This window comes from Salvelinus sp. IW2-2015, linkage group LG8 (assembly GCF_002910315.2).
Source record: "Salvelinus sp. IW2-2015 linkage group LG8, ASM291031v2, whole genome shotgun sequence".
NCBI lineage: Eukaryota > Metazoa > Chordata > Actinopteri > Salmoniformes > Salmonidae > Salvelinus > Salvelinus sp. IW2-2015.
Genome location: NC_036848.1, coordinates 27109523 through 27123692, shown reverse-complemented (window position 1 = coordinate 27123692; position 14170 = coordinate 27109523). Strand labels below are relative to the sequence as shown.

The following is a 14170-nucleotide window of genomic DNA, read 5'->3' as shown; positions in this document are numbered from 1 at the left end:
TACTTTCAGAACTATTGGTTAAAAAGTATACAGAAGTACAGGAGCGTTTCTTTAAGTCTTATATACTTAACCTGGGTACTTTCATTTCATAGTAAAAACCAAATAAATACTAATGGACTGTTAAATAACAATGTTGTTGTACTAACCATGTCCTCCGGTGGTGTCTGCCCTGTCAGTTGCCAGGAGGCCCAGGAGGAGCTGCTGGAGTTTCAGGAGGGCAGCAGAGAGCTGGAGGCAGAACTGGAGACCCAGCTGGGCCAGGCCGAGCACCGCACGAGAGTCCTGCACTCTGAAAACAGCAGGCTTAAGAACGAGGTGGACTCACTCAAGGTACACAAGAGGGACACAATACACTAGATCGGCTCAAGTTAAAAAAAAGACATATTGTTATTGGAATGTGAGTTTACCGCATGAATTGACAAGAAAATATTTTAGAGGCGCCTTTAGCGTTCATGCTCCTCTTTTGACAACCTAAGAAACACGCCATACACGCCATTAAACACGCCATTAATCCAAGATGGCGTAGCAGTCAGATGTCCTTTTGTCCTCGTCCTGTCCCGTGTATATATTTTTTATATATTTTTCTTCGCATTTCTTTTTATATATATWTTTTTTCTTCTTAAAAACTCAACTTCAAAACACTCTCCTGCAACCTACCTCACCAAATGTGGTGCGGATCTGCTTTTTTTCCTCCTCAAAGGTATTATTCACCTCGTATCCGAAATCTACAACAGAAGCTAGCCAGTAGTTAGCCAGCTCACAAGCTAACGTGAGTAGTTCAGCTAACCACAGCTAGCGCTTATCAGCTATCCTTTAGCTCGGAAAACTATTGCCAGTTTTGTACAACGCGACTCAGACCAGAGCATACCAGACCTATTTTCTCTCCATATCCCCAGATTTTTACCGCAAGCTCTGGACATTTACACCTGGATCTTGCAGCTAACTAGCTGCTATCCGAGTGACTATTGGCTAACATCAATTCCGGAGCAAACACCAATTATCCCGGAGCTAGCCAGCTGAGAGTTTCATCAGCCACTCCTGGGCTACAATCACCTATCCGGACCCGTTTTACTGCCGGATGCGGAGCCCCACCGGCCTTCACGACTGGGATACCGACGTTATCTGCCCGAGGAGTTATTCATCTAGCCAGAAGTTAGCCAGCTCACAAGCTAACGTGAGTAGTTCAGCTAACCACAGCTAGCGCTTATCAGCTATCCTTTAGCTCGGAAACTATTGCCAGTTTTGTACAACGCGACTCAGACCAGAGCATACCAGACTATTTTCTCTCCATATCCCGGATTTTTACCGCAATTCTCTGGACATTTACACCTGGATCTTGCAGCTAACTAGCTGCTATCCGGTGACTATTGGCTAACATCAATTCCGGAGCAAACACCAATTATCCCGGAGCTAGCCAGCTGAAGAGTTCCATCAGCCACTCCTGGGCTACAATTACCTATCCGGACCCGTTTACTGCCGATGCGGAGCCCCACCGGGCCTTCACGACTGGGATACCGACGTTATCTGCCCGAGGGAGTTATTCAACTGGCCCCTCCATCGCGACGTAACCTGAACGCCCATATGCTAACTGCGGCCCGCTAATCGTTAGCTGTCTGAGCATATCGGCTGCTATCTTGACAGGTCTATCGAACAATCTTACGCGCGGCTAGCTTAGTGGAGGCCTCACTGCTCCATCTACGGCTGCCCCCTGGACACTATGATCACTGGCTACATAGCTGATGCTTGCTTGACTGTCCATTAATTCACGGTACTCCATTCCGTTTATTTGTGTTTTATCTGTCGGCTCTGTGCTTTAACTCAGGATCTGTGTGTAGTTAATCCGACCCTCTCTGCCTAGCCGTCGCCATTTTTACCTGCTGCTGCTGTGTTAACTGACTAGCTGCTGTTATCTCACCTGTTGTTTTAGCTAGCTCTCCAATCAAGACTGCAATCACTTTATGCCTTATTGTATGTCTCCCTCAAATATCAATATGCCTTGCATACTGTTGTTCAGGCTAGCTATCATTGTTTTGGTTTGCAATGGACCCCGTAGTTCCACTCTCCGTACCTCTGATACCCCTTCGTCCACCCCCCACACATGCGGTGACCTCACCCATTGAGACCAGCATGTCCAGAGATACAACCTCTCTTATCATCACCCAGTGCCTGGGCTTGCCTCCGCTGTACCCACGCCCCACCATACCCCTGTCTGCACATTATGCCCAGAATCTATTACCACGCCCATAAATCTGCTCTTTTATTCTTTGTCCCCAACGCTCTAGGCGACCAGTTTTGATAGCCTTTAGCCGCACCCTCATCCTACTACTCCTCTGTTCCTCGGGTGATGTGGAGGTAAACCCAGGCCCTGCATGTCCCCAGTCACCTCATTTGTTGACTTCTGTGATCGAAAAAGCCTTGGCCTCATGCATGTCAACATCAGAAGCCTCCTCCCTAAGTTTGCCTTACCACACCGCTTTAGCACACTCTGCCAACCCTGATGTCCTTGCCGTGTCCGAATCCTGGCTTAGGAAGGCCACCAAAAATTCTGAGATTTCCATACCCAACTATAACACTTTCCGTCAGATAGAACTGCCAAAGGGGAGGATTGCAATCTACTGCGAGAGATAGCCTGCAAAGTTCTGTCATACTTTCCAGGTCTATGCCCAAACAGTTCGAACTTCTAATTTTAAAAATTAATCTTCCAGAATAAGTCTCTCACTGTTGCCGCCTGCTACCGACCCCCCTCAGCTCCCAGCTGTGCCCTGGACACCATCTGTGAATTGATCGCTCCCCATCTAGCTTCGAGTTTGTTCTGTTAGGTGACCTAAACTGGGATATGCTTAACACCCCGGCAGTCCTACAATCCAAGCTTGATGCCTCAATCTCACACAAATCATCAAGGAACCCACCAGGTACAACCCTAAATCCGTAAACATGGGCACCCTAATAGACATTATCCTGACCAACCTGCCTCCAAATACACCCCTGCTGTCTTCAATCAAGATCTCAGTGATCACTGCCTCATTGCCTGTATCCGCCACGGGTCCGCGGTCAAACGACCACCCCTCATCACTGTCAAACGCTCCCTAAAACACTTCTGCGAGCAGCCCTTTCTAATCGACCTGGCCCGGGTTCCCTGGAAGGATATTGACCTCATCCCGTCAGTTGAGGATGCCTGGTCTTCTTTAAATGTTACTTCCTCACCATATTAGACAAGCATGCTCCGTTCAAAAAATGCAGAACCAAGAACAGATATAGCCCCTGGTTCACTCCAGACCTGACTGCCCTCGACCAGCACAAAAACATCCTGTGGCGAACTGCAATAGCATCGAAGAGCCCCGCGATATGCAACTGTTCAGGGAAGTCAGGAACCAATACACGCAGTCAGTCAGGAAAGCAAAGGCCAGCTTTTTCAAGCAGAAATTTGCATCCTGTAGCTCTAACTCCAAAAGTTCTGGGATACTGTAAAGTCATGGAGAACAAGAGCACCTCCTCCCAGCTGCCCACTGCACTGAGGCTAGGTAACACGGTCACCACGATAAATCCGTGATAATCGAAGACTTCAACAAGCATTTCTCAATGGCTGGCCATGCCTTCCTCCTGGCGACTCCTTGGCCAACAGCCCCGCCCCTCCGCTGCTACTCGCCCAAGCCTCCCCAGCTTCTCCTTTACCCAAATCCAGATAGCAGATGTTCTGAAAGAGCTGGAAAACCTGGACCCATACAAATCAGCTGGGCTTGACAATCTGGACCCCCTATTTCTGAAACTGTCCGCCGCCATTGTCGCACCCCCTATCACCAGCCTGTTCAACCTCTCCTTCGTATCATCTGAGATCCCCAAGGATTGGAAAGCTGCCGCGGTCATCCCCCTCTTCAAAGGGGAGACACCCTGGACCCAAACTGTTACAGACCTATATCCATCCTGCCCTGCCATCTAAGGTCTTCGAAAGCCAAGTCAACAAACAGATCACTGACCATCTCGAATCCCACCGTACCTTCTCCGCTGTGCAATCCGGTTTCCGAGCCGGTCATGGTGCACCTCAGCCACGCTCAAGGTACTAAACGATATCATAACCGCCATCGATAAAAGACATTACTGTGCAGCCGTCTTCATACGACCTGGCCAAGGCTTTCGACTCTGTCAATCACCATATTCTTATCGGCAGACTCAGTAGCCTCGGTTTTTCTAATGACTGCCTTGCCTGGTTCACCAACTACTTTGCAGACAGAGTTCAGTGTGTCAAATCGGAGGCATGTTGTCCGGTCCGCTGGCAGTCTCTATGGGGGTACCACAGGTTTCAATTCTCGGGCCGACTCTTTTCTCTGTATACATCAATGATGTGCTCTTGCTGCGGGCGATTCCCTGATCCACCTCTACGCAGACGACACCATTCTATATACTTCCGGCCCTTCCTTGGACACTGTACATCTAACCTCCAAACGAGCTTCAATGCCATACAACACTCCTTCCGTGGCCTCCAACTGCTCTTAAACGCTAGTAAAACCAAATGCATGCTTTTCAACCGTTCGCTGCCTGCACCCGCACGCCCGACTAGCATCACCACCCTGGACGGTTCCGACCTAGAATATGTGGACATCTATAAGTACCTAGGTGTCTGGTAGACTGCAAACTCTCCTTCCAGACTCATATCAAACATCTCCAATCCAAAATCAAAGCAAGAATCGGCTTTTCTATTCCGCAAACAAAGCCTCCTTCACTCACGCCGCCAAATTACCCTAGTAAAACTGACTATCCTACCGATCCTCGACTTCGGCGATGTCATCTACAAAATAGCTTCCATACTCTACTCAGCAAACTGGATGCAGTTTATCACAGTGCCATTCGTTTTGTTACTAAAAGCACCTTAATACGACCCACCACTGCGACCTGTATGCCCTAGTCGCTGGCCCTCGCTACATGTTCGTCGTCAGACCCACTGGCTCCAGGTCATCTACAAGGCTATGCTAGGTAAAGTGCCGCCTTATCTCAGTTCACTGGTCACGATGGCTACACCCCACCTGCAACACGCGCTCCAGCAGGTGTATCTCACTGATCATCCCTAAAGCCCAAACCTCATTTGGACGCCTTTCCTTCCAGTTCTCTGCTGCCTGCGACTGGAACGAATTGCAAAAATCTCTGAAGTTGGAGACTTTTATCTCCTCAACAACTTTAAAAATCTGCTATCGAGCAGCTAACCGATCGCTGCAGCTGTACATAGTCCATCTGTAAACTACCCACCCAATTTACCTACCTCACCCCCCATACTGCTTTTATTTATTTACTTTTCCTGCTCTTTTGCACACCAGTATCTCTTCTTGCACATGATCATCTGATGATTTATCACTCCAGTGTTAATCTGTAAATTGTAATTATTCGATTTATTGCCTACCTCATGCCTTTTGCACACATTGTATATAGATTCTCTTTTTTTCTACCATGTTATTGACTTGTTTATTGTTTACTCCATGTGTAATCTGTGTTGTCTGTTCACACTGCTATGCTTTATCTTGGCCAGGTCGCAGTTGCAATGAGAACTTGTTCTCAACTAGCCTACCTGGTTAATAAAAGGTGAAATAAAAAAAATTAAAAAAAATACACTTGACATAATAGATTATTGATGACTATTGAAGCTGCCTTATATCATCATGGCTTGTCCTTTATTGCGGTCTCCCAGAGAGGAGGCACGTTTCGTTAGCATGTCTGTCAGTATTCCAACCTATAGAAGTTATTAATGACGTATCAGGATGTTCAACAGTAAAGGAGACAGGGTTCTTAGACAGAAATCGTATCAGTCAGGCAGACAAGGAACTCTCTTTCCCAATCTTGCTCTGATCACTACTATGGGGAATCGGCACCTGTGCTTTACTGCCCCTCGACATCCTGCTTATATCCAGCTGTGGTTCATTTGCATGAAACGTATCATTCTCATACACAATGCATCAGCAGCACATTCATTCTCATGCAGTAATTAGCGCTGGGATGAGTGTGGCTCTGTGTCCATGTTCACATTACGACTCAAGCCATGCGAGTACCCCACCGGTGATGGCGAGATTGTCTTCTGTTCTGCTTTATTTTCAACTGTCTGGTGGTTATTCCAGGCAAGCATCAAGTATTGCTTCATGCCTTTGTTTATGGAAATACCACAGCAATGACTGGTTTTCTCATTCTGATGCCAGAGACTGTGTCTGCGACTGTGTCTGTCACTTGAGTAAGCGCCTTGTTATGAGATACGAGCTACTTGACGTAGCCTAGAATGTATGTGCTGATGAATATGTAGTTCATGTAAAACGGCATTTCAGGACAAAGCAGGATTTGTCTGGCCCAGGTTAGTGGTTCATTGATTCAGACTTGACATATCCAGTAGATATAGGTCAGAAAGACTGGCAGACTCAGTCACATTTATTGAGCTGAGCTCCAGAGAGCTGGAGCAGAAGATAGGGGGTCACATCATCATCCCATACCCTGAGAACACTGGAGTAAATGGAGCATAACGGAGTGCTCTGTAAAATAGATGACAGAATGTAGGTTACCACGGTGGTTCCCTCCACTGTCTGGGTGTGCGTGTGACTGCGAGGTGTTAGGCAAAGGACGTTAAAGCTTTATTTTCCTATTTAAAATTGTCTCCCTCCCTTTCTTCTCTCTCTCCATCTCTTGACCCCCCTCCCCCCTCCAGGAAAAACTGGAGCAGCAGTATGCCCAGAGCTACAAACAGATCAACATGCTGGAGGATGACCTGGGACAGACCCGGGGCATCAAAGAGCAGCTCCACAAATACGTGCGGGAGCTCGAGCAGTCCAACGACGACCTAGAAAGAGCCAAGAGGTCAGCAAAGAGACCAGACCACTACACAGTATCTAACAGACAGTTACTGGATACAGCATTAGAAGAGGAGCTGTAGAAGTCGTCATAACCTGATATTTACTGTATACTTCAGGATGTTTGTTTTGGACGAAAAAGGCAATAGTAGAGATATCTACCAGTAGTACTAATCTAACAATAGATGCAAAAGTATTCATCCTCTTTCAGAACACAAACTCATACATTAACCCCATGCAGAGAGGTGCTGATGAATGCTGGAGGCTGAGCTGCTTGTTGCATGTTTCCTAATTAATTTCCCACTGTGCTCTTCATTGGGAGTAATCGGATGACTGATGGAAAATCCCCATTCCAATTAAAACATGCCTCTGGCCCAAATGGGTCTGATTGCTGTAAATTCCCTGGCCAGTTTATTAAGTACACCACCCCGTTCACGAAAATGGATCGCTCCTACAGACAGTGAGTCACTTGGCCGTGGCTTGCTATATAAAGCAGGCAGACGGGCATCAAGGCATTCAGTTACTGTTTGATTGAACGTTAGAATGGGCAAACGACTGAGCGTGCTATGATCGTCAGTGCCAGGCGCGCCGGATCCAGTATCTCAGAAACGGCCACCCTCCTGGGCATTTCACGCACTACATTGTCTACGGTTTACCGAGAAACAACCACAGTCAGCGGCAGTCCTGTGGGCAAAAGGAGCTCGTTAATGAGAGTAGTGTTGTCACGATACCAACATTTTACTAACGACACCAGGCCAAGTATTACAATGCCAAGTAATTTCGTAATACCACAGCGGGAAAATTCAGTGGCCTCGTCTCTTGTTCGACAATTGTTCCCGTTTTCTAAACGTTATGTGCATGTGCTACACACAAAAACCTGTCACTGATATTCACACTTCTACTCAATACAACACATATAGCATTTAACTTCACACTGTATAATAAAATACTGCATAGAATGGCATGGACCCATGCCAAATCTTTTTAGTTTCCTGAGGGGAAATAGGCTTTGTCGTGCCCTCTTCACAACCGTCTTGGTGTGTTTGGACCATTCTAGTTTGTTGGTGATGTGGACACCAAGGAACTTGAAGCTCTCAACCTGCTCCACTACAGCCCCGTCGATGAGAATGGGGGCGTGCTCGGTACTCCTTTTCCTGTAGTCCACAATCATCTCCTTAGTCTTGGTTACATTGAGGGATAGGTTGTTATTCTGGCACCACCCGGCCAGGTCTCTGACCTCCTCCCTATAGGCTGTCTCGTCGTTGTCGGTGATCAGGCCTACCACTGTTGTGTCGTCTGCAAACTTAATGATGGTGTTGGAGTGGTGCCTGGCCATGCAGTCGTGGGTGAACAGAGAGTACAGGAGGGGACTGAGCACGCACCCCTGAGGGGCTCCAGTGTTGCCGATCAGCGTGGCAGCTGTGTTGCTACCTACCCTCACCACCTAATGATCTGCATGTCATTGTGGCAATAAGGAGAAAATGCTGCATGAAATCTTCTTTACTCTTCAGTTGTAACACACACACTCCCTCCCTTACACACTCTCAAACTTATAAACACACACACACCACTCTGATATAGTTTAGGCCTATATGAATCCTTTGAAACACGTCTCATGAGTAGCAGACCTTTTTCCTTTCTTCCAGTGCCAATCAAATTTGCCTAGACCTACTGTCAAGTTACTAGGTTGTTAGCTAGCTAGGTAAAATGACTGATTAATGTTGTCCTTTATCAAACCAGTAATTATCGGCCCAGGATTGGTTTTAAAATGATATCGCGAAGGAAGAAAAAAGGTAGCTCTGGTTGTATGGCTCATATTTCTTAAATATTTTGAAATAGGGAAGAGCTGTTTTCTTTGATGTAAACCTAACAACTTTTAACTTTTAGCAACTCAGTGCTTTCTTACATCATGAACACTTGAACCAGGAAATGTAGACAATCAGTGAACATAGTAAGGGTCATACTAATTAGAGTTAATAAGGGATTAAAAAGTATAACTGTTTAAAAAAAACAATAGTTTACAGCATGTTGAATATATGGGACTATTATTTACATCATATTTCAAAATGATTCATTATTGTATGATACATGATATTAACGTCATGAATCGTTGTTTCATTTCATTTTTGTTTCATTGTTTCCATTTCATGTAATCTTTTGGTTCAAACAATGCTTAATAAGCATCATCGACATGTGGAATATGATATGTGCAAGCTGGTAAGCTGTGGAAAGAATATGTCCATTCAGCAGACATGTTAATTTAGCACTGACCTCTGTTAACCAAGAACAAAAATCATGCATCATTTAGTCAGAGGCTCGATTTATGTTTGCGCAGTTTGTCCATGAGAGATTAATTTAGCACTAAATAGCAATAATGCATCACGGTGGAACACGGGTATCAGTGTATGTTTCAGCATGTGCCTTTTGTGTACAGAAGCCAAGAGTCCACTGAACAGCGTTTTCCTTTGAATTAAATTATTTATTTATTTCTGCAGGGCTACAATTGTGTCCCTGGAGGACTTTGAGCAGCGTCTGAACCAGGCTATCGAGAGGAACGCCTTCCTGGAGAGCGAGCTGGATGAGAAGGAGTCCGTCCTGGTCTCAGTGCAGAGGTTGAAAGACGAGGCCAGAGGTGCTTATTGATCCGTTTTCACTCAAACCCCTGCCTGTCTTCACTCATTAGAAAATTAGCTGTTCCCTTTTCTCTTTCATCTTCTCAGTGATATGTGTGAAATGAATAGAACCCATGTACTCACAGCATTAGCATTGCTTACAGCCACAAATTATTGTTGGGAGAGACTATCGCACCATTAACCTCAATTTGAATGTCTGGTCTGACTTCGTCTTAAATAGTCTGTCTGTCTGCTTGTCTGTCAGACCTGCGTCAGGAGCTCGCCGTCCGAGAGCGAAGTACGGACGTAACCAGGATGTCGGCGCCCACCTCACCCATCCAGGAGGACAATGAAAAGATGGATTACTCTGTCCAGGCCTCACTGTCTCTCCCCGCAACGCCGCTCGCAAAGAGTCTGGACAATGCCTTTGCCAACCCCACAGGTACCCTTTTGCTCTGACCTCAACACTGTCTCCTTTTTTATGTGAAGTATACTGTATGTCAATGACTATTATATTGGCGAACGTACAATCACGGGATAACAAAATGGACGAGCTCCGTTCGAGACTATCCTATAAATGGGACCTGAAGAACTGTAATATCCTATGTTTCTCGGAGTCGTGGCTGAACAAGGACATGGATAAGATACACTATATATACAAACCCCTTCCAATTAGAGGATTCGGCTATTTCAGTACACCCATTGCTGACAGGTGTATAAAATTGAGCACACAGCAATGCAATCTCCATAGACAAACATTGGCAGTAGAATGCCTTACTGAAAAGCTCAGTGATTTGACGTGGCATCGTCAAGGGATCCCACCTTTCCAACAAGTCAGTTCGTCGTTCCCACAGTGACCGTACGTACATATCCCAATCAGAAGCCATGATTTATAGGCAACATCTGCAATGAGCTAATGGCTAAAGCTGCCACTTTCAAGGACAAGGACACTTCTAAGAAATCCTGCTATGTCCTTTGAAGAACCATCAAACAGGCAAAGCGTCAGTACAGGACTAAGATCGAATCATACCACACCAGCTCTGACACTCGTCAGATGTGGCAGGGCTTGCGAACTATCACGGATTACAAAGGGAAACCCTACCGCCAACTGCCCAGTGACGCAAGCTAAATGCCTTCTATGCTTGCTTCGAAGCAAGCAACACTGAACCATGCATGTAAGCACCAGCTTTTTCAGACGACTATATGATCACGCTCTCCCTAGTCGATGTGAGTAAGTCCTTTAAACGCGTTAACATTCAGACGGATTACCAACACACGTACTCAGAGCATGCGCTGACAAGCTGGCAAGTATCTTCACTGACATTTTCAACCTCTCCCTACAGGGGGCTGTAATACCTACATGTTTCAAGCAGACCACCATAGTCCCTGTGCCCAAGAACTCCAAGGTAGCCTGTCTAAATGACTATCGCCCCGTAGGAGTCGCATCCGAAGCCATGAAATGCTTTGAAAGGCTGGTCATGCCCCCATCAACACCATCATCCCAGACACCCTGGACCCACTCCAGTTTGCATACCGCCCCAACAGATCCACAGATAACGCAATCTCTATTGCACTCTACACTGCCCTTTCCCACCTGGACAAGAGGAACACCTATGTGAGAATGCTGATCATTGACTATAGCTCAGCGTTCAACACCATAGTACTCTCCAAGCTCATCACTAAGCTAATTACCTGAACACCTGCCAATACAACTGGATCCTGGACTTCCTGATGGGCCGCCCCCAGGTGGTGAGGGTAGGCAATAACACATCTGCCACGCTGACACTCAACACCCCTCAGGGGTGCGTGCTTAGTCCCCTCCTTTACTTTCTTTTCACCCTCGAATGTGTGTGACATGACTCCAACACCATTCTTAAGTTTTCCGACGACACAACGGTGGGAGGCCTGATCACCGAAGACAGTGGGGCAGCCTATAGGGAAGAGATTAGAGATGCCAGGACAACAACCTCTTCCTTAATGTCAGCAACACAAAGGAGCTGATCGTGGACTACTGATCGCTGGAGGAATGGGAGGAAGGAATGTACATGAATAATGGTCTGCATGCCATTGTGGCAGTAAGGGGAAAACACTGCATGAAACGTTCTTTACTCTTCAGTTAACACCAGCGCACACACTCTCCTTCCCTTACACACACACTCCGTCTCCCTCTCTCTCATAAACACACACCACATAAACCACTCTCTCTCTTCCGGGATGCTGGCCTTCTAGGCAGAGTTCCTCTGTCCAGTGTCTTTGTTCTTTTGCCCATCTTTACTTTTTATTGGCCAGTCTGAGATATGGCTTTTTCTTTGCAACACTGCCTAGAAGGCCAGCATCCCGGAGTCGCCTCTTCACTGTTGACGTTGAGACTGGTGTTTTGCGGGTACTGCTTAATGAAGCTGCCAGTTGAGGACTTGTGAGGCGTCTGTTTCTCAAACTAGTCACTCTAATGTACTTGTCCTCTTGCTCAGTTGTGCACTGGGGCCTCCCCCTCTTCTTTCTATTCTGGTTAGGGCCAGTTTGTGCTGTTCTGTGAAGGGAGTAGTACACAGCGTTGTATGAGATCTTCAGTTTCTTGGTAATTTCTTGCATGAAATAGCCTTAATTTCTAAGAACAAGAGTAGACTGACGAGTTTCAGAAAAAAAGTTATTTGTTTCTGGCCATTTTGAGCCTGTAATCGAACCCACAAATGCTGATACAAATACTCAACTAGTCTAAAGAAGGCCAGTTTTGTTGCTTCTTTAATCAGGACAACAGTTTTCAGCTGTACTAACATAATTGCAAAAGGGTTTTCTAATGCTCAATTAGCCTTTTAAAATGATGCACTTCGATTAGCTAACACAGCGTGCCATTGGAATACAGGAGTGATGGTTGCTGATAATGGGTCTATGTACGCCTATGTAGATATTCCATTAAAAATCAGCCGTTTCCAGCAACAATAGTCATTTGCAACATTAACAATGTCTACACTGTATTTCTGATAAATTTGATGTTATTTTAATGGACAAAAAATTTGCTTTTCTTTCAAAAACAAGGACATTTCTAAGTGACCCCAAACTTTTGAATGGTAGTGTATATGTACAGTACCAGTCAAAAGTTTGGACACACCTACTCATTCAAGGGTTTTTCTTGATTTTTACAATTTTCTATATTGTAGAATAATAGTGAAGACATCAAAACTATGAAATAACACATGGAAGTAACCAAAAAAGTGTTAGATTCTTCAAAGTAGCCATCCTTTGCCTTGATGACAGCTTTGCACACTCTTGGCATTCTCTCAACCAGCTTCATCTGGAAGTTTTGAAGGAGTTCCCACATATGCTATGTAGTTATTTGCTGCTTTACCTTCGCTCTGCGGGCCAACTCATCCCAAACCATCTCAATTGGGTTGAGGTCAGGTGGTTGTGGAGTCCAGGTCATCTGATGCAGCACTCCATCACTCTCCTTCTTGGTCAAATAGCCCTTACACAGCCTGGAGGTATGTTGGGTCATTGTCCTGTTGAAAACAAATGATAGTCCCACTAAGCGCAAACCAGATGGGATGGCGTATCGTTGCAGAATGCTGTGGTAGCCATGTTGGTTAAGTGTGCCTTGAATTCTAAATAAATCTTTGACAGTGTCACCAGAAAGCACCATCACACCACCTCCATGCTTCACGGTGGGAACCACACATGCAGAGATCTTCCTTTCACCTACTCTGCGTCTCACAAAGACATGGCGGTTGGAAACAAAAATCTCAAATTTGGACTCATCAGACCGTGCGTTTGGCTCAAATGCATTAAGAAGGAAAGAAATTCCACAAATTAACATTTAAGGCACACTTGTTAATTGAAATGAATTCCAGGTGACTACCTCATGAAGCTGGTTGAGAGAATGCCAAGTGTGCAAATCTGTCATCAAGGCAAAGGGTGGCTACTTTGAAGAATCTCAAATATAAAATATATTTTGATTTGTTTCACACTTTTTTGGGTTACTACATGATTCCATATGTGTTATTTCATAGTTTTGATGTCTTCACTATTATTCTACAATGTAGAAAATATTAAAAGAAAGAAAAACCCTTGAATGAGTAGGTGTCCAAACTTTTGACTGGTACTACATATCTACCTAATTACCTTGTACCCCTGCACAACGACTTGGTACTGGTACCCATATAGCCACGTTATCGTTAGTCATTGTGTATTTTTTATTACATGTTCCACTTTTCTATTATTTTGCTATTTTCTTTCTCTCTGCATTGTTGGGAAAGGTCCGTAAGTAAGCATTTCACTGTTAGTCTACACCTGTTGTTTACAAAGCATGTGACTAATAAGATGTGATTTTGATTTGTATATTGTATTCATTTTCCAGAGTTGTCCAATGTCCTTGGTAACTCACTGACTCCCTCTGCTAGAATATCAGCCCTCAACATTGTCAGTGACTTGCTACGGAAAGTGGGGGTGAGACATACATCTTTCTATTTGCACACATTCGCTATTTGCTGTATACTCTGGTACACTAAGACTGTGTCTTATACCATATATCGACCTCTTGCTAATAGTGGAAGGCCTATATCTTTTTGCATTCTCTACGTCCATCTCAGGCTCTGGAGTCTAAGCTGACAGCCTGCAGGAACTTTGCCAAGGACCAGAAAGCCAGGAACTCTTATGCCATCACGGAAAACGGAAATGTGATCAACGGCAACACAGCCAAGTTCTCCCATACACTCCACACGACATCGTCATACTACGACAAAACGTAAG

General features: G+C 45.3%; 1 protein-coding gene across 7 annotated transcripts in view; it reads left to right on the top strand.

The window, feature by feature from the left end:
- The window catches only part of LOC111967653 (nuclear distribution protein nudE-like 1-A), a 32789-nt gene that overhangs the window by 13651 nt on the left and 4968 nt on the right, over positions 1 to 14170 (top strand). For all 7 annotated transcript variants that reach the window (XM_023992865.2, XM_023992866.2, XM_023992867.2 and 4 more), the window contains exons 3-8: positions 177 to 330; positions 6674 to 6822; positions 9311 to 9447; positions 9693 to 9869; positions 13779 to 13867; positions 14011 to 14165. In XM_023992865.2, coding sequence (XP_023848633.1) covers positions 177 to 330; positions 6674 to 6822; positions 9311 to 9447; positions 9693 to 9869; positions 13779 to 13867; positions 14011 to 14165 — 861 coding nt within the window. The remainder of the gene's footprint in view (positions 1 to 176; positions 331 to 6673; positions 6823 to 9310; positions 9448 to 9692; positions 9870 to 13778; positions 13868 to 14010; positions 14166 to 14170) is intronic.